The sequence below is a fragment of the Mesoplodon densirostris genome, chromosome 16 (assembly GCF_025265405.1).
Source record: "Mesoplodon densirostris isolate mMesDen1 chromosome 16, mMesDen1 primary haplotype, whole genome shotgun sequence".
In the NCBI taxonomy this organism is placed as follows: Eukaryota; Metazoa; Chordata; class Mammalia; order Artiodactyla; family Ziphiidae; genus Mesoplodon; species Mesoplodon densirostris.
The window spans coordinates 50,537,711-50,557,923 of NC_082676.1; the positions used below are offsets into that span (position 1 = coordinate 50,537,711).

A 20,213-nucleotide genomic window follows, 5' to 3' on the forward strand; every position below is an offset into this window, starting at 1 on the left:
ACATTCACAATAACATTAATTAAAATCTTAAAGGGGGAGGGATAAATTGGGAGATTGGGATTGACATATATACACTACTATATATAAAATAGATAACTAATAAGGACCTACTGTATAGCACAGGGAACTCTATTCAATACTCTGTAATGACCTATATGGGAAAAGAATCTAAACAGAGTAGATATATATGTATGTATAACTGATTCACTTTGCCGTACAGCAGAAACTAACACAACATTGTAAATCAACTATACTCCAATAAAAATTTTAAAATAAAATAAAACTTGAAAAGTCAAAACAATAAAATAAAACGAAATCTTAAATACAGGGTGGTCCACTTAAAGCAGACATCTTACCGGCTACTGGTGTGATTGTAAATGGTTGATGGATGATAGCTACCTACTGGATGGTTAGTAGGCAGATACTAGGAATAGTCCTCTAAAGCTCTGGGGGTTAGTCCTATATCAGCGACACTTCAACATACATGAGTTTGTCTTCTGATCCTAACACGTTAAATGTTACTGAGAGTGGGAGTCCTAAAGGTGACCTAACATGACTGTCTACATCTGTTTTAAATAAGATTCATTGCTATGGTTTTTTAAGTGATTCAATTAATGATTTTAAAACTTTAACCTCTCAAAGTAATCATTTTATCTACAGGATAAGAAAATATAAAGAGTTTCTCATTTTATGCTCATAATAAGCAAATGAATAGGACTGTAACAAATTATCTTATAGGCTTGGGCTTCCCTGGTGGCGCAGTGGTTGAGAGTCTGCCTGCCGATGCAGGGGAAACGGGTTCGTGCCCCAGTCCGGGAAGATCCCACATGCCGCGGAGCGGCTGGGCCAGTGAGCCATGGCCGCTGGGCCTGTGCGTCCGGAGCCTGTGCTCCGCAACGGGAGAGGCCACAACAGTGAGAGGCCCACATACCGCAAAAAAAAAAAAAAAAAAAAAAAATTATCTTATAGGCTACCTGTGATTATCAATCACCCTTTACTTTTAGAACCCTTTATACTTGGTTACTGACTTCAACTAATAAAGTCGGGGTCATGACTTATATACTTAGCTGGTTAGGGAGAAATCTACTTTAGGACGGCAGACTACATCCATAACCCACTTAGCAAATGTTAGCTGGAGTAAGAAGGTTGACAGAATATTAATGGTTTAGTATAATATGTCATCATTACTGGAAAATCCCCAAATACATGTTACCTTTGATATGCAGAACAGAACTTGCATAAAAACATTTATAGGCTTCCTGGTACTTTTTTCTTAGTGCACTAAGGTGGAAGAAGGCAGCAATCCAGGTTAAGCATCAGGGGCATCATACAGCGTGTATGGTAAAAATGATAGGGTCAACCAGGTCTAACACAGTGATACACCCTAGTTTAAAAAAAACCCAGGACTTCCGTGGTGGCACAGTGGTTAAGAATCCACCTGCCAATGCAGGGGACACGGGTTCGAGCCCTGGTCCAGGAAGATCCCACGTGCCACCGAGCAACTAAGCTCATGTGCCACAACTACTGAGCCCACGTGCCACACTACTGAGGCCTGCACACCCAGAGCCCGCTCTCCACAACAAGAGAAGCCACCATGATGAGAAGCCTGCACACCGCAACAAAGAGTAGCCCCTGCCCGCTGCAACTAGAGAAAGCCCGTGTGCAGCAACGAAGACCCAATGCAGCCAAAAACACATAAATAAATATTTTTTTAAAAAATCAGATTGCTTTTGGTGACAATATGATAGGCAAATAGCCAACTGCAACATTATATTTTATGTATCACAATGTGATAACAGATTAATCCATTTAGTTGCTTAACAACAGCTATCTATCATAGGTGCCTGTACTGTGGTAGGTGTTTCAGGTATATTAACTTTGATTCGTACAGCCACTTTGCAAGGTAAGAGGTATTATCCCCATTTATAGATGAGGAAACTAAAGCTCAGAGGCCAAATAACAAGTCCAAAGCCACATAGTTGGGAAATGGCAGAGCTAGAATTTGAACTGAATCCTGGCTTCACCCCCATACTCCTTTCACTATAACTTTCTTAATAAAATAATTTTCTAAGAATTCAATGTATCATATATACCCACTTTTATTTTAAATCAAGATATGGGATTCATGAGGGTGAAGGAGGAATACAGAACTATTTTTTGGTTGGGAAAAATAAAGAATAAACATTTAAGTAATTTTTCAAGCACAAACAAAACATCTACAGCAAAGCCTAAACTAGAAGCCAAGTTTCAATAGAGGTACTCCTCAAGTTAAAAATACTTAATTTGTATGATTTTGTACCCCAATTGGCATATAAAATACTGTTTTCCTCCTCCCTCCATCCATTCACAGGGCCCCTCAACAAACAGTAACCATACTAGCCAGGACTCACGGCCCCTCCCATGGGGGTTGAATGAGGAGCACTGGATCTAGCCTATTCTGTATCACTTTGCTTCCCCATGGAGAGATCATTTATCCATTACAAGTTCCTTATCTTCCCCACGTCCACTCACCACCATCATACACCATACATATCAATCACATGCACATTCATGCACTCATACCAATCTTCCTCATCTCCACTGAGTTAATTATATCTCAGGTTATTCCACTTCAGGAAATCTCTTAAACATACATTTTCTGTAAGTCCTTTTTCTTCCTTTGACAGGGCAATTTGTAAGTAAAAAAATGACCCAAGGGCCTCCCTGGTGGCGCAAGTGGTTGAGAGTCCGCCTGCCGATGCAGGGGATACGGGTTCGTGCCCCGGTCTGGGAGGATCCCATATGCCGCGGAGCGGCTGGGCCCGTGAGCCATGGCCGCTGAGCCTGCGCGTCCGGAGCCTGCGCGTCCGGAGCCTGTGCTCCGCAACGGGGGAGGCCACAACAGTGAGAGGCCCGCATACCGAAAAAAAAAAAAAAAAAAAAAAAAAAAAAAAAAATGACCCAAAATATTGTGGACAAATGTAAGAAGAATCTCAGTGAAGCACCTATATCACACAGAAGAAATGCCATAAGTTTTAAAGTCAAACTGACAAATTAAAGGATCAGAGGAATAAGCCACCATTTCTTATTCCTTTTTAACTTTTTAAAAGCTATTTATTAGTAATACAACTGTATTGTTTTCTACTATTTTTTTTGATGCAGAAGTAAATGTTTCAGTTATAACATGGCCTTACAGACTTGCTTAGGAATCTAATTTCTGTATTGACCCAGAGAATCAACTAATCAACCTACAAATTAACTTTCATCTTATAATATCTTTTCAAAGTTGGGAATAACTAGATGGTTGCTGGACCTTACTTTCCAAAATAAAAACCAACTGATAATCTGTCAAAAAAATTAAGAATGAATTTTGTGGACATGCAGTTATTGAACAAAAATTTGGCATATGTAACAATGTAAGTATTGTGTTTGTGAAAATAAGACAACTAGGAATGCCAAACAGTCCTCCTTCCTGACTAGCTCCTTTCTGCTTTGATATTCGAATTCTACTCTCACTTCAAACATAACGTCTAAACCAAAATCATCACTTTTGCCCTTAAAGCAGCTCACTCTCCAAAGTTCCCAGCTCTATTCCCTACTCCAGGTTCAAAATCTTAGTGTCAACCATAACACTTCCTCTTTCCTGCCATGTGCAAGCTTGGTGTGAGTGTTACCTAAGTAAGGTACGGAGACCAATAAATTTTATGCCCTGTTCTTAAGGAACTTTAAGAATCTACATTAGGGCTTCCCTGGTGGCGCAGTGGTTGAGAGTCCGCCTGCCGATGCAGGGGACGTGGGTTTGTGCCCTGGTCCTGGAAGATCCCACATGCCGCGGAGTGGCTGGGCCCGTGAGCCATGGCCGCTGAGCCTGCGCGTCCGGAGCGTGTGCTCCGCAACGGGAGAGGCCACAACAGTGAGAGGCCCGCGTACCGCAAAAAACAAAAACAAAACAAAACAAAAATCTACATTAGAGGGACTTCCCTGGTGGCGCAGTGGTTAGGAATCTGCCTGCCAATGCAGGGGACACGGGTTTGAGCCCTGGTCAAGGAAGACCCCACATACCATGCAGCAACTAAGCCCGTGCACCACAACTACTGAAGCCTGTGCCTAAAGCCCGTACTCCACAACAAGAGAAGCCACCACAGTAAGAAGTCCCCACTCACTGCAACTAGAGAAAGCCTGTGCGCAGCAACAAAGACCCAACGTGGCCGAAAATAAATAAATTTATTTAAAAAAAATCTACACTAGAAAACAGGGCAAGTAACACATATAACCATGATATGGATATGCTACCATGAAAAACATGCAAGAGGGAAAAATCACTTTAGGTAGGGGATCAAAAAAGGTTTTTATGAAGACAGCAGTTGACACATGCTTGGAGGATGGGTAGGACGCTGATACAACAGGAACTGCGAAGAGTGAGAGGGCATTTCAGACTGAGAATAAACAACATAAGCAAAGATTTAGAGATGAGACTATAGATTGTATTTAGGAAACCTAAAGTAACACAGAGGGGCTGGAATGTAGATCCACATAGGATCTAAGGCTGGAAAGGTAAGCAAGAGCTGTATTGTGAAGATCCTTGAGTGAGTGCCTTCTGTGCTATGGCAGATGAAGAGTCACTGAAGGTTTCTGTTTCAAGCATATGCAGTGGTTAAGAGCCAGGACTCTGGAGCTAGAGTTCCTGGATTCAAATCTCAGCTCTTCCACTTACCAGCTATGTGACCTTGGGCAAGTTACTTAATTTCTCTATATCTCTGTGGGGCTAATAACAGCACTTAGGGATGCTGTGAGGATTAAATTAGTTCATACATGTAAAGTGCCTAGAAAAGTATCTGTCATAAAGTAAATGCTATATAAGTATTTGCAATTATTACTATCCTTATCCTTTAGAAAGATAAATTTAGCAGCGATGTATAGAAATGAACTGAAATGGAAATTTCCCTGTCCTCTATATAGGTTTACTCACGCCATTCCACTTTCAAGCACTGCCCAAGTCTTCCTAATTATTTAAATACCATCATTGGTACTTCCCTGACGGTCCAGTGGTTAAGACTCTGTACTCCCAATGCAGCGGGCATGCGTTCGATCCCTGCTCAGGGCACTAAGATCCCACATGCCGCACGACGCGGCCAAAAAAAAAAAGAAAGAATTGAGTTTCATAAATACTCATCATTAAATGTATAATCTATTAAGCTCAAATTCTACCTCCTCCTCAACCACCTGGGCAGAAAGTAGTTTCATCACCTATGACACTTATTTCATATGTATATAACTTTATCTTCCCAAACACAGTACAGGTTCCTCAAGGATAAAATACTTTTTCATTTGCTTAAATGCAATCCCTCAGAATATTTAGTACAGTTCCTTACAGACCACACATACCTTAATAAGCATCTGTTGTGAGACTGTCTGGAATAAAGTACAGTGGTATACAAAATATCTACGGGAAGATTTACAGAATACTCATAGTAAATTAAAGATTTATTTTATTAAAACGCATGGTACTTTATTAATGAAATGGTCATATAAATGAAATGGCTTTGGAAATCTCTGCCTTAATTTGAACATGTCCTATCTATTTTTGAAAAAAAATTTCTATTATTATAGCTGAAAGTAGACCCAATAATGTTCCATGTGAATAACTTACTGTGAATAGAGCACAAGTGGGGAGACCTAGTGAAATTCTCCTCTCCCATTTTCTTACTTGACCCAACCAACTGCATTTTCTTTACTCTTTTTAAATCTCTAACGATAGCAGTATATGGTCGCTGGTTGAACAGATCTATATTAAAAGTCAGCAGCTGCCTTTTTGCTCAATATACACAACAGCAAGTGTCAAAATACCAAATGTGACCTTTTATTTATAGCAAAGCTAGTATAAAGAGACATAAAAAGTGCAGTCTTTTCCTCCCAATTAAAAAAAAAATTCAGCAATTCAAAGAAATGTTTGCTTCAAAACTGAAGTCATATACTGAAACTTCATGTAAGCAAATTATACTTGCTGGTTTATATATACTCATAAATACATGTAAGTATCATTGATAGCAACACCCAAATCTTTACTTCGTCAACTCTAAGGCAATAAATCCCAAAGGACTACTGCGTTCTACTTGCCCATGTCATACTCAGTAAGGATATGTAATTTAGCTGTAATTTACAGCTAATGAGAGAATACATAGTAAAGTTTACAGAGGTATATTATTGAAAAGTGATTTTAATCCAGATATTTACTTTTAGATACCTTGATTTTTAAGGATCCTTAGGTTCCCTCATGCTCTTATCTAACCTCTCTAGTATTTCAACAATAGCTTTGCTAAACATTATTTTTTCATCAGTCTACAGTCAATAAAGAATAAAATAATGTTGCCACTACCCCCAATCTGTTGTTACCAGTGGACCAGGTTTTGTAAGTATCAAACTTTTCAGCAGCTAGCTGCTAGTTGGGCAAAGAATTCTAAAAAGTACTTGGGAAAAAATGTGTAATTTCAGAGCTTGAAAATAAAACATTCTGACAACCAAAAAGATATGAATGTCATGTTTACATAAATCATCATAGACAAAGTTGTAAATATGAAATTTATACCTATACCTTGTCATTGCTGTCACTGTACAACCTAATTTCTTGGGTTACTTAGAAGATATAAAACAAGGTCACTATGTAAACAATTCAGGTTGCATGATTAAGCTCTTATTTATAATTCAATAATAACAATTTCATAAACAGTAATACTTTACTACACGTCTAAATTTCCCCTATAAGATTATGTAATATGGCCCACTGCTTAAGCATGCGTTGAAATGGGGTATGAAAAAATTCAAAGACTCACAGTTGCATTGAAGAAGTTAATGACAACTAGAAGAAATTTTATGCCATAAACAAAAACTAAATTTTCAGTTGTACTATTTGCTATTATACAGTTGTACTATTTGCTATTCAGTTGTACTATTCTATTAAGAAACAACTATCTCATATATTTCAAACTTATTTTCAGCCTTTGAAGTGAGACTAATTGACTCTCTATACTCCAACTGTAAAGCTTTACAGACCACTATATTCCTTTAAAAATAACTTCTGGCCATGTACCGCAACTACTGAGCCCATGAGCCTAGAGCCTGTACTCTGCAACAAGAGAAGCCACCGCAATGAGAAGCCCGTGCACCACAACGAAGAGTAGTAGCCTGCCGCTCACCACAACTAGAGAAAGCCCCCACTCAGCAACGAAGACCCAGCACAGCCAAAAAAAAAAAAAAAAAAAAAAACTTACGAAATAAATGATTTTCACAGTGCACTGCAGATATTACTCTAATCTACAGAAGAACAGAAAGTTGGGGTCTGAACCTGCGTAACAATTGCAAGTACTGCAAGAGGCATTAAGTACATCTGAATGATATAATTTTTATTAATAAAAAACCCTTGGGCTTCCCTGGTGGCGCAGTGGTTGAGAGTCCGCCTGCCGATGCAGGGGACACGGGTTCGTGCCCCGGTTCGGGAGGATCCCACGTGCCGCGGAGCGGCTGGGCCCGTGGGCCATGGCCGCTGGGCCTGCGCGTCCGGAGCCTGTGCTCCGCAACGGGAGAGGCCACAGCAGTGGGAGGCCCACGTACCGCAAAAAAAAAAACAAAAAAAAACAAACAAAAAAAACCCTTAACGACAACTTGTCTAAGATCAATTACATGGCTAGCAAATAGTGGGACTGGGATTTGACTACATGTTGATTTAGCCCCAAAACCTGTGAGCCCTTTCCACTATGCCAGGCTGCCTTTCACTTAGAAAACCTCTTTAGTCTGTTCCAGGAACATATAAACCCAATGCATTCCTTGGTTTTGGTACTTACGTGTATCCCATTAAGCTTATATCACCACTACAACTGACCTCAGAGTCTGTCTTCCCAGAGACCTCCCCTCCCCAAGTAGGACTTCAGAAACATTCAATACAGACACATCGTGTTGCCTTAAATCTTTTTTAGAACAAGGCAAGATATAAGTAAATAAATAACACAAATAATACAAAAGGGAAATATTTTTAAATTCAGATGTTTTGATCTTTCATATAATAATACTAATATTTGAGCATTTGCTATGTATTAGACCATGTGCTAATTCTTCATATGCCATATTTTATTTTCTCATAAGCATCCTTTGAGATAAATATATCATCCCCATTTTACAGCTGAGAAATCAAATTACATGCCCCAAATCATAAAACTCATAAAAAGGGAATCCAAGAATCAAATCTAGATATGTCTGACTCCTATGGGTCCTGACCCATAGGACCATTTTACTACACTGCAACTCCAATACAAACTCAATATTTATGAGGAAAGGGGTTAAACAACAACACTATTTTAGGACACACTAAGCTGAACAGTGGAGGACTGACGTATATGACTCTTACTATGCCAGCTTTGAAAGGGGCTCAGGCAGTCGAGTGAGGAAAAATTCAACAAGTCTGGTTGCATCTAATAAATGCGACGGCAGTCAACATTCTGTAATATCTTTTTCAGAATTTCCTTCCTCTTAGATTTTTCCATTCTCTCATGGCTTCTGTCCATGTTCTTGGTCCCAAATTCCCCTTCTCCAAAACTTTTAGGCCAACTAGCTTACACCCTTCATCCTGAAGTGGCTACATCTCTGTTGATAATGGTAAAAACAGAGGCTTTCTGGAACTAAGGTTGTAAAGGGAATAAATGCTTTGTTCAGGAAATATAATCTCATATTGGAAAATCTGGCCTATGCTGTGAAATTCACAGTATTATAAGTGATTTCAAGTTTCAAGTATGACCTGTGAACACTGTAAAAAGACTGGCCTTTGATTTGGGGGGTTCTTTTTGGCTGAATTGGGTCTTAGTTGTGGCACATGGGACCTTTCTTGAGGCATGCAGGATCTTTCGTTGTGGTGCGTGGTCTGTTCGTTGCAGTGCAAGGGCTTCTCTCTAGTTGTGGCATGTGGGTTTTCTCTCTCTAGCTGTGAGTCTTTGAATTTTTATTCAAAGTTCTTATTTGATATGTTGAAATAAATAATACTGATGTTACTTTTTAAAAAACCAAGGAGGACTTCCCTGGTGGCGCAGTGGTTAAGAATCCACCTGCCAATGCAGGGGACATGGGCCCGAGCCCTGGTCGGGGAAGATCCCACACGCCACGGGGCAACTAAGCCCATGTGCCACAACTACTGAGCCTGCGAGCCACAACTACTGAGCCCGTGTGCCACAACTACTGAAGCCCACGCTCCTAGAGCCCGTGCTCTGCAACAAGAGAAGCCACCGCAATGAGAAGCCTGCACACCGCAATGAAGAGTAGCCCTGCACAGCAACAAAGACCCAATGCAGCCAAAAAAAAAAAAAAAAAAAAAATCTTCCATTAAAAAAAAAAACAAGGAAAAAATTTTATACCTCTTTACCATTATGAAGAAATGTTATTCTTTTTTTTTTTTTTTTTTTGCGATACGCGGGCCTCTCACTGTTGTGGCCTCTCCCGTTGCGGAGCACAGGCTCCGGACGCGCAGGCTCAGCGGCCATGGCACACGGGCCCGGCCGCTCCGCGGCATGTGGGATCTTCCCAGACCGGGGCACGAACCCGTGTCCCCTGCTTCGGCAGGCGGACTCTCAACCACTGCGCCACCAGGGAGGTCCCAGAAATGTTATTCTTGGAAGGCAAAGAAATTTACTGGCCCAAATTTCCATCAGCTGATGAATAGATAAATAAATGGGGATATACCACACTATTTGGCAATAAGAAGAAATGAACTGCTGATACTTGCTATAATATGGATAAACCTTGAAAATGTTATGCTAAGTGAAAGAAGCCAATCACAAAAGACCACATATTGTATGACTCCATTTATATGAAATGTCTAGAATAGGCAAATCTACCAAGACAGAAAGCAGACTGCCTAAGAACCAGGAAGGTGGAGGGTGATGGCTACAGCATCTGGGGTTTCTTTTTGGAGTACTGAGAATATTCTAAAATTGACTGTGGTGATGGTGGCACAACTTTATGAATATACTAAAAGCCACTGCATTGTACAAGTTAAATAGGTTAATTTTATGGTTATGTGAATTATGGTTATGTGAATTTTATGGTTATGTGAATTTTATGGTTGTGAATTATGTCTCAATAAAGCTGTTTTTAAAAAGAAATTTACTGGAAAAAGATTCAAAAGCCATTGAAAAAGTTTTGTTAATGCTTTTTAAATTAAAGAAAAGCACAATCTCAAGATTTTTGCCCTCTTAGGTAACCCAATTCTGTCCTTCTCTGTAAGTCATGTCCAAGATGATTAACAAGACAAAGTTATAGATAGGTTTGTTTGCTTAACAACTGATGTTACAGAGCTCCTTCACACCAAACCAACTTTGTGATTACTGAAGTTGTCACAGTTCAGGAGAAAGGGCTTATTATTTAATAATTTTCTAGTATTTAATAAACGGGTCTGCTTGGGAAGCTTGTAATTTTAATGTTTTAAACCAAAGACTCCCAACTTGTAGGCTAGGGTCTACCTAAAGATCTTGAACTCTTATGTGATAGATGTCAAGCCCACAGTCCCCTATCTGTGGTTTACCAGCATTTCCTGTGGAGAGAGTAGTGAGTAACAGAATGGGAAATGAAACCCTCCCCACAAAGTCTTTTATTTCCCCAAGCATCTGCCAGTCTTTGTACTTGAGGAAAAAGAAAATTCTTCCTTGCAAAATGCCAGCCATATCCTGGGTTTCAACCAGGTAATGCTTTTTTCCCATTTCTGATGTTTCTGTCCATGAGGGGTGGGGTAGAGGTGTGGTTGTTAGAATATCTTAGTTTATCTGTGTCCCCTCACTCAATCCTTCTCAGATCAGGAGGAATGACTTCATCTGACTGACAGTTCAGGAGAAAAAACTGGGCATAAGTGGTCCAACTTTTTGCCCTTGGGAGCAAGTTGCCTAAAGGGAGCATTCATCTCTTCTGTTCTTTCATGCTGGAAGTCTTATAGGGCAGGTCCCAAGTCCTGCCTGGGATTGGACAGTTAAGTCTGTTCAATTTTGAGGCCCAGTAAGAGGAAGCGACTTGTCCAAGGATATAAGCCACATTCTCCAATATCCTCTTTATCAATAATAAATAATATTTTGGCTCCTAATTATCTTATTCTTTTTTTTTCTCAATTAGTTCAGAATATAAGTAGGGAAGAGGGTGTTATTGAGACTCCTTAAACACCCTAACATCCAATCTAAACAATTTTAAAAAGAATGAAAGTAAAAAAATAAATAAATAAGGTGGCAGTCATTATAGCTTTAAAAGTTTGTGCATAATCTGCAAGCTATTAGAACAAACTCAGGAAATGCTATCACACACAGATGAAAATTAAAGGAACATGCTTTCTCTGTATTTGGGCCAATACTATAAAAACTGCCGGTATGAAGCACGGTCCATAATCTTATGGAAATATAGTTTATGAGTTGGGATTTTAGGAAGTTCTTCTACTCAGCTTTTTGTTTTGGGATATTTCATTTCCTTTTGTGGTAGTTCAAGTAGAAGCTGAAGAGTAGAGACACTAGAATATGGAGATGAGAGACTGAAAGAGGAGAAACAATGATGGAGAAGTCCAAAGCCAAGAGGGAAGACAAATTTATTTGACTTACACTAAGCCTGGCTATATTATTCTTGATGTTTCTTCATTTCCAAGAACATCTAATAAAGAAACTGTGTCAGTTCTCACAGTAATAAGTTCTGAGCTTTAGTTTCAAAATTGGGATTCTGACACCTGTTATAAACTAGAACAGCAATATAACAATATCTAACTTTTACTGAGCACTTCCTATGTGTCAGGTCACTGTTCTAAATGTTTTACATGGATTAACTCAATCATCACAACAACCCATTGAGATGGATACTATTATTACCCTTATTTTACAGAAGGGGAACTATAAGGAGAGAGGTTAGGTAACTTTTCCAAAGTAACAGAGTTAGTAAGTGATAAAGTCTGGATCTGAATCCTAAACTTTCCCTTACTAGTTTACTGCAGTGGTTTTCAAACTATATTCTACAGAACTTTTCAGGCTCCAGGAGTTATTTTTGAAATATATTTTGTTCATTTAAAAAACTGCAGTAAAAACATCACAATCAAGACTTTTGTACAATGTATAATGCACCAAAGGGAATCAACACATTAACTTTTTGCTACCAGGTGAAGTCACTTTTATGCAGATCTTAGCATAAAGCTAGTCCTGTCACCTCTGAGATCTTAACTGAACTTCCTGTAAATTTTCATTGATTTGGAAAGTATAACTCTGCACTGATTTTTTTTTTTTTTAACTCAAGACTGGATCTGTCCAGGTAAAAGTGTACAGTGAGGATACAAGCTCAAACACTAGGCAAAGTTCAGGTGCATCTTCTCACAATGCAAAAGCACAAGAGTGAACAAAGGAACATACCATACCATCTCATGTATTTTACATTTTGGGGGGCTTATTGTCTGACATATTTAGCCATAAGAAATAAGGGTTAGGGAATTCCCTGCCAGTACAGTGGTTAGGCCAAAAAACAAACAAACAAACAAACAAGAAAAACGGGTTAGATACGATTTTGAAAAATTTCCCCCTGTTCTTACTATCTCCTCCTATTCCTCTTTCTAGCCACAGAATATTTAACTGAAGGGTATCTTGAGATGGCAAGGGAAACTGTTAGAAAAAAAAATCACTGCCTTCACGCCACTTTAGCCACACATCACCACTGTCACACTCTGGACCTTGTGCCCACAATGCCCTGCCCTTCCATTCTGCTGTATCAATCACTCCCAGTCAAGTCTTCAGCTCCATTGGGCCCAGGTCAACTATTCCACTGACCATATACCAACTGCTATTCAATGACCAATATACCGGCTTTTTTCCTTTTTCACTTTCACTCTTTATCCAGCTAAGATTTCATGAGCCATCATTACAATATTTTGACTAACACCCTAAACACCTTTGCTCCTCTGTTATTCTGTTGCATGTATCTGGCAAATCTCAACCCTGAATGAAGCCTTCTACTGGCTTTCACCACACACTGGTGACAAAGTAGCTGAGCACTACCAGAGACAGTCAACAAAGCAGATCCGTTATCACACTGTATGTTCATGACCACTGACTTCAATGAAGTGTCCACACTGCTAGATAATCCTACTGTCTCTGGTTGGCATGCTTTCTCTCACAACTATTTATTTATTTCAAACATTTTCTACTCCTTTCAAACCTTGGACTTCTGTCCCTCCCATCTCCAAAGGCAACTCACAGCAGATGACTTTGCCTAATTTGAAGGAGTTGTATTCATCCTATTCTTGCTTTCTTTCAAATATAATAGAGCATAACATCTCAGGAACGTTATGCTATTAATTATCTCTCTCTTCCCTCTCTCAACTCTACCTTTCCCATGGACATTTAGTCTATTTTATACATTGGGATTCCACTTGAAACTTCTTTACAAAAAAAGGTCTGCTAGAACAGTGAACCTCTCTGCCCCTAAGTATGTTAAGTCTCAAAGAAAGTCTCATAAAAGGAGTCATTGCACACATAATCAGGATAAAAACAACAACAGGTCATGAACTGGACATCACACATATAACTACAAACTAGTACTAACACTGACATCACCAGCATTTTCAGAAACAAAGCCCATAGTTTCACCAAATTCTAAATCATTGATATTTTCTTTATATGCTTTACAGTTTAAAAAACTGAGATATAATTAACATATAACACTGTGTATGTTTAAGGTGCATAAAGTGTTTGATACATTTATATATTGCAATATTACCACTGTAGCATTAACTAACACCTCTATAGGGTCACATAACAATCATATATGCTTTACAATTAAGAGCTCTGCTAAGACTATATAGGCAAGAAAAGGAGCAGAAGTTTTTAGAGTGTTATTTTAATAACCAGTAAATCTGATGGCATGATTTTGTGTTACTAGGTCTAGATGGGGGAGAGAATGGAGGAGGAAGCAACAAATGTCCCAGCCACAGCTTTTTTTAAGGGCTAAAAATATTGCAGGATAAATACAGAACCACAAGTAATACTTAAGAAGTAAGTTTGACAGCATGGTGATACATTCTTACAACAAATTATTCATGGAGGGAGTCTGACATTCTCACCCCCCATTATTCCCTTCATCTGCACTGAACAAGCAGTTAGAAAACAAGCTCATTCCTTTATTCCCATCAGCTCTCCTGGCGCTGTTACATTAATTAAAGGTTTGGTCTCACAGGTCTGGGTGAGTGTGAGTGAGTGTGTGTGTGGGAGGGTGGAGGGTGGCCCGAGCTGAGAAAAATTGTGCAAGGGCATTCACGTAGGATACCCTTCAGAAAGATGCCTGCCTCTTTCCTGAGGGCACCACCTTGTCTCTGCTGCCCACAGCTCCGTGGTGTTACAGCAGGCACTGCTACTGGGCTGCCTGCAACTCTAATGTGTTATTTAATTTTGACACTACTATTAGGATCGCTAAAGCGTTTTGTGATGCGCTGGAACGAAAGATGCTCCATAAAATGAAGTTTATTATTAAGGTTATTACAGCTCCGGGGCCTAAAATAAAGCAAAATGATAACCACACAGACGTCAAAGGGAAACTCGGAAGCCACATGCATCTCAAACACTGCCAAGTGGGCAGGGGCTGGGCGGGGGCGCGGGCAGGGGGCTCTCATCCGGCGCCCTCCACCGGCACCACAGCTCCCGGCACCATGAACCCGGCCCCGCCCGGACCTCTCCCCCGGACGCCGCTTCCTGGGGAGGGGTGGGGGGACGTCAGCGGTCGGACCCGACTCCTCTTGGTTTCTCATCGACTATCAGCTCTCGGGTGACTCTCACACTCCATAGGCTGCCTTGCCCCCGGCCCCAGCCTCCCCGGCGGGTTTCTAATTCCTTCACAGTGCGCCTCAGTTTCCTCCCGTCTCCCACATTGAGTTTTGTTTGTTTGTTTAAGTCCAGGACTAAGCTCGTTCCTCCACGGTCTCTCAGGTCGCCGGCTGTCTCCCCTCACTCTCCCTCCCCGGTCCAGGACCGCCAGCCCTGCCCAGGTCTCCTCGTCCCTCCGCCACTTTGCACTCAGCCTGGGGCGCAGCTCCCCTCCGCCCGGGGGTCCCGCTAGCGAACCGTGCGTCCCCTTCGCCATCCCCTCTGCCCCTCGGCCACCCGGCCCGGCAGCCCGGATCGCCTCTCCGCCCCCTTCTCCTCAGGCCGGCCTCCGCCTCGCACCCTCCAGCCCGGTCTTCTCCTCAGCCGGGTCTACCTTCCCCTCCCTTCGCCCTCAGCCAGTCCTCCATCCGGCCCCGCGCGCCCGCCGCTCACCGGCGGACTCCCCGGTGTTGATCCAGTCCGGGTTGGCGATGCTGGCGATGGCGAAGATATCGGCGGCCAGAAAGAGACATCCTGAGATGATGGTCAGTTTATCCATCTCCCCGCCCCGCTCCCCCCACCCCCCGAGCCCCGGGCAGGCCGCGGCCTCACGCCTCCCGCCCCATGGGCCGCCGCCGGGGCCAGGAGACCCCGCGCCGCCGCCTCGCGCCCCCTCGGCCCCCGCGCGCCGCTCGCGCCCTCCGCGCGCCCGGGACCAGCAGCCGCGGCGCGGCCCGCACAGCCGGAACCGCCGCCCGCCCCGGAACTGCTCGGCCCGCCCGCCCCTCACCCGGAAGCGAAGCCGCGGCGCTGGCGAGGCCGGCACCGGCTCCCGGCCGGCGACGACCCTGGTCTGACCTCTCGGTCCTGCCCTGGCACGCGGCCCCGACCCTCCGGCCCGCCCGCCTGGGGCCCCGCTCCGCCCGACTTCTCCTCGGCCGCCCGCCTCGCTGTCCTGGACAGGGCAGGAGCTGCCTGTCTTCTGCAGGAGGCGGCCCCGAGCCCGCGGAGGGAGTCGGTGACAATGCCTTGTCACCTTGTGTTATCATTGCTTCTGCCCTGTCAGCCCCGGGACTAACCCCTTTTAGGAAATGGCTATGGACACCTGCTGTGCGTCAGGCACTGTAGGTGTAGGTGCTGGGGCTGCTGGAGTGGACCTGAAAGATAAAGTTTTCGTTCTCAGGAAGCTTACCTCCTGGTGGGGAAGAAACGGAAACTGTTAAAAACTGATCTTTAAAATAAAGATAATGTTAGGTGTTGACCTATTAATTAAGTTCGGGGTCGGTCTGATGGGGGGTTTAGGGGGCAGCGGTGGTACATAGGATGGTCAGGGAAGGAAGGTTACACGGAGAACGCCAGGTTCATAAAAGCCTGATCTATGAAGATCTGGGCAAGACTGTTCCAGACAGAGGGAAAAGGAAGTGCAAAGGACATTAGGGGAGCGGGCAAGGAAGAGGTTGGCCTGTTCAAGGAACCGCAATATATCCTGTGTGGCTGGAGAGTGGTAAGAAAAGACAGGTGGGCAGAGACCAGATGTAGGACTTTAAGAGCCATGATAAAGAGTTTGGATTTTGTTCTAAATGCAACGGGAAGGCACCGGAGGGTTTAGAACAGGAGAGTGACAAGGGCTTATTTAATCTGTAAACAGAGTGTCGATTGTAGGGGGGAGGGGTAAGAATGAAAGCAGGGATACCAGTTAAGAAGCACAGTAGTCCAGGAGAGAGAGAAATGTAGCTTTAGCTAGGAAGAGAGTAGTGAAGATAGGGGATGATGGGCAGATTGGATGTTTTGTAGGCAGAGGGAAAGACTTGCTGATAAATGGGGGAGGGGTTGAAAGAAAGAGAGGACTCAGGGAATGACTCCTAAATTTTTGGCCTGAGTAGTGGGGTGTTTGATGATACTAATTTTTGAGGTGGGATGTGGGGAGGGGCTTAGCTTGGATGGAGAAACAGAAAATAAACAAGACATTGGCATAATTTATTAGCAATACAGATGGTCTACCACATACAGTTTTGCTGTCTAGTGGAGATTTCCTTTTCTTCCATGGTTCATGGACTAAATCACCATTAACCCTGACTTTGAGCCCAGCTCTTTCTTTCCCAGTTAGTTCCCCATGAGACGCTCATTTTCTCCATAAACGCCACCTAGGTCATCTCTAGAAAGACCTAGAAGAGTGACAGCTGTCTCTATTTTTGGAATGCCTACATGTCCACAGAACTCAGCAAGTTTCAAATTCCACCAATCCAACGGACTTGCAGAAGTGCAGAGTTACCAGTATCACCACATAGATTGGGTAAGGAAGTTTGATTGCTAGCCTGCAGACTTTCCTGTCCAAACATTGGTCTCTTGGGGGGGGTGGTAGTTTTTTTATTATTATTATTAAACCATTCATTTTTCCTCTGCCACAGAAACTGATACAAGCTGATTTATGTGTTCCAGGGATTTAGACATAATGTGTATCACATTACTGCAGGAGGTTTCACTGTTTATTGTTGTTTAAACACTGGAGAAGTTTGGTGGAGTCATATTCTTGGCTTCTTTCTGGTGTTTCTGTTGCCAAGTAATAGAAGAAACTCCAACTATACAGTTCTGAATTCTCAAATAATGTCCACTGATGTTCACTACTGGGCAGTTGATGAGAATTCTAGGGTGAAATGTTGGAACATTTGCCTATTCTAACTCCAGCTAAGTGGAACGATGACTTGATTCTTGTGTTTAAACAATACAAGTATAAATCCTTCCTTCTACCCAGGCATCCCTTCCTGGTCCCTCCAGCCTTTGCCCCTCCACGAAATGTTCTGGATCTAAGATTAAAGCATAAAAACAACCAGTACACAGTTAAAAGAATTTAAAACATTTTTTTACCAGGTTAATAGCTCCATATCACTATAGACAATAGTCACCTATCCCATTCCTTACCAACCAGGATGTGGGGTGGGTGGCATGGGCAGGACCAAATACTCTGTTTACAAATTTCCCATTAATCCCATTAATTTGGGGCTGTTTTTAGCCCCAAGTCTCATTCTTGCTTGCCAATGTACCTAGTGTTTCAGAGTCTCAAGGCTCTCAGGACGGGACAGATCAATTCTGTTCTCCTCTATATCTCAGTCTAGATTTTAGTAGAGACAAACCCTAGGAGTTAGGGACAGGTGGTGTGATGGAGTAAAAAGAATACAGAACCATATTTCAGTCCCGCCTGTGCTACTGACTTGAACTTGGGAAAGTCATGTCACCTCTCTGGGCCTCTTTCCCTATCTGACCAACAGACTCCCAGAGTCAGGCACTCTGCTTCAGTGATAGCACTTCCCCATCCTCTCACCCCAAAGCAAACCAGCTAGGGCTTTTCTATTCAGAGAGAGGATGAGCCATGAGGCTACTTAAGGCAGAAAATCCTTGAGGACCCGGAAGAACATAGAAGGCCCCCAGGAGGGAGCTATGCTGGCAGCCTGAAGTCATAAATAGTCATTCTGTGGTTGTTAGAGGGCCGTGAACACAGCGTGCTTTATCGTGATGGATGGTAGGCTTCAGCCCAGCAGAGGCTGAATCCAAATGGGACCTCAGGGAAAACTGTGGAGGGGAGTGTGCAATCACTCTTCTCTTTAAGGAGGATCTTTGACCTGACAGGATAGAGAACACACTACCTCCCTGGAGGTTAAGTTTACCATCCAGGCCAAGAATGTGGTGGATGCACCACATGTGTTCACCTGGGGTTTCTGGGACTAGACAAAACAAAAGAGCTAAATCCAGAGGTTAATAGTTTGTGCCTTGAGCTCAAGTCTCATTTAGTCTCATGGATTGGGTTCTGTTGGAGCTGACTTGGAGACAAGAGATTATTGTCTACTGTGCAGGAAGTTTATTAGGGTGTGCTCTTAGGATCGACCCCTGTGGGGGAAGAGAAGGAAGCAGGATTGGACAGAGGGAGCAGTTTGACTGTGGTGCAGTCACAGGAGGCTTTGGCAGAGCCCAGGGGGAGCTCTGAAGCTGGGATGGCTGTTCTGAGTTGTTCTGAGTTGGAGTAAAGGGGCCAACCAAGCCTTTGTATCTCTGCATGGACCAGTCATTGGATGTTAGTCATGGGGCATGACCTTGGGTAAGGCGGCTCTCCAGCCAAGGACAATTCCTTGAGAGAGTTGACAGCTGACAGCAGGCAACCTACAACCTCCCCAAGAACTGGGGCCTAGGTTCTCCTGTCCTGAAAGGGGACTAGGCATGACAGTGCAGCATTTGCAACAGTGCACCCACTGTGCTGCACAGATCCACTTGCTTCTTTTTCAGTTCTGAAAGCAGCACCTTTAGGACCCTGGTGGACGTCTTTTCCTGTGGGAAACTTATAAGAGGAAAGTTAGTGGGACAAAGTATAGCTCTTGCTGCTGCTGCTGCTGCTGTAGCTCACCTTAAGGTGTAACTGACATACTCATCATTTCCCTCCTCTCCTCTCCATCCTAGATTCCTCTCACCCTCTGCTAGCACCTCTAGGTGGCTTATGGTGGGGTGGCCCAGACCTCCATCCCTGAGGGGGGTGAACCACTGGTTGCCATATACTTCCCAGGCTGTGGCTACTGTTTTTGTCCATTTACTGTAAAATAGGCCAAAGGAAAACTAAGAGACACCCAGGTGGATCATGTGGGTGCCATATCATTCCATTTTACTACTGGTGAAAAACTGAACAATCTTAGTGCTTCCCTGTGCTGAAGGCTACGTATGCTTCTCCTCTACCGGGGATGGGGTCCTCATTATTACCTGGACAGAGGGTCCAGCTCCAGAATCCCATCTTAGCATCTACTCTTTCCTGTTGTCCCTGGCACAAGCTGTTGCAGGTTGGGTTCTCTAGGAAATACTCTTGAGTTGCAGGACATTTATTGAGGAGTGCTCTTGGGACCCACATCTGTGGAGGGAGAGAAGGAAGCAGGATCTGGCAGAGGGAGACGTCGGGTTGCAGTGCAGCCATAGGAGGACCTCAGCAGACCCTTTAGGGAGCTCTGAAGCTGGGATGTCCCTCTAGAGTTGTTCAAGTTGGGCTGAGGGAGCCAGGTTTTTTACCCTGCATTGATCAGTCACTGGATGCTAGCTGCCCCGGGTAGGTGTGATGTTGGGGAAGGGGTTCTCTTCAGCTACTGGCAGGGTTGGGGTGGAGGGAAGGTAATAGGTCCTTCAGTCCTGAAGGGGGAAACTGGGCAGCACAGTACCCATAACAGTTTGTATCCTTCAGCTCCACCAATCAGTGTGATCTTGGCATTCACAATATAGAGTTTTCAGTCTGGGATGGAGGGAAGGTGGATGGACCCTGTGTGCCAGGCACTGATATGCTCCCCTCACAGGACCTTAAATGCTGATGTGCTTTATTCCTTCAAACTCTCACCATTCTCTACCGACAGGAAAATGGAGGAAAAG

At 43.2% G+C, this 20,213-nt stretch overlaps 1 protein-coding gene across 1 annotated transcript in view; it reads right to left on the reverse strand.

Annotated features, from left to right (window-relative positions):
• The window catches only part of MOSMO (modulator of smoothened), a 61,518-nt gene extending 46,132 nt beyond the window's left edge, over positions 1-15,386 (reverse strand). The window contains exon 1 of the mRNA XM_060078881.1: positions 15,276-15,386. Within this exon, the coding sequence (XP_059934864.1) occupies positions 15,276-15,381 (106 nt within the window). The 5' untranslated portion in view covers positions 15,382-15,386. The remainder of the gene's footprint in view (positions 1-15,275) is intronic.
• Between the last annotated feature and the right edge of the window lie 4,827 nt (positions 15,387-20,213).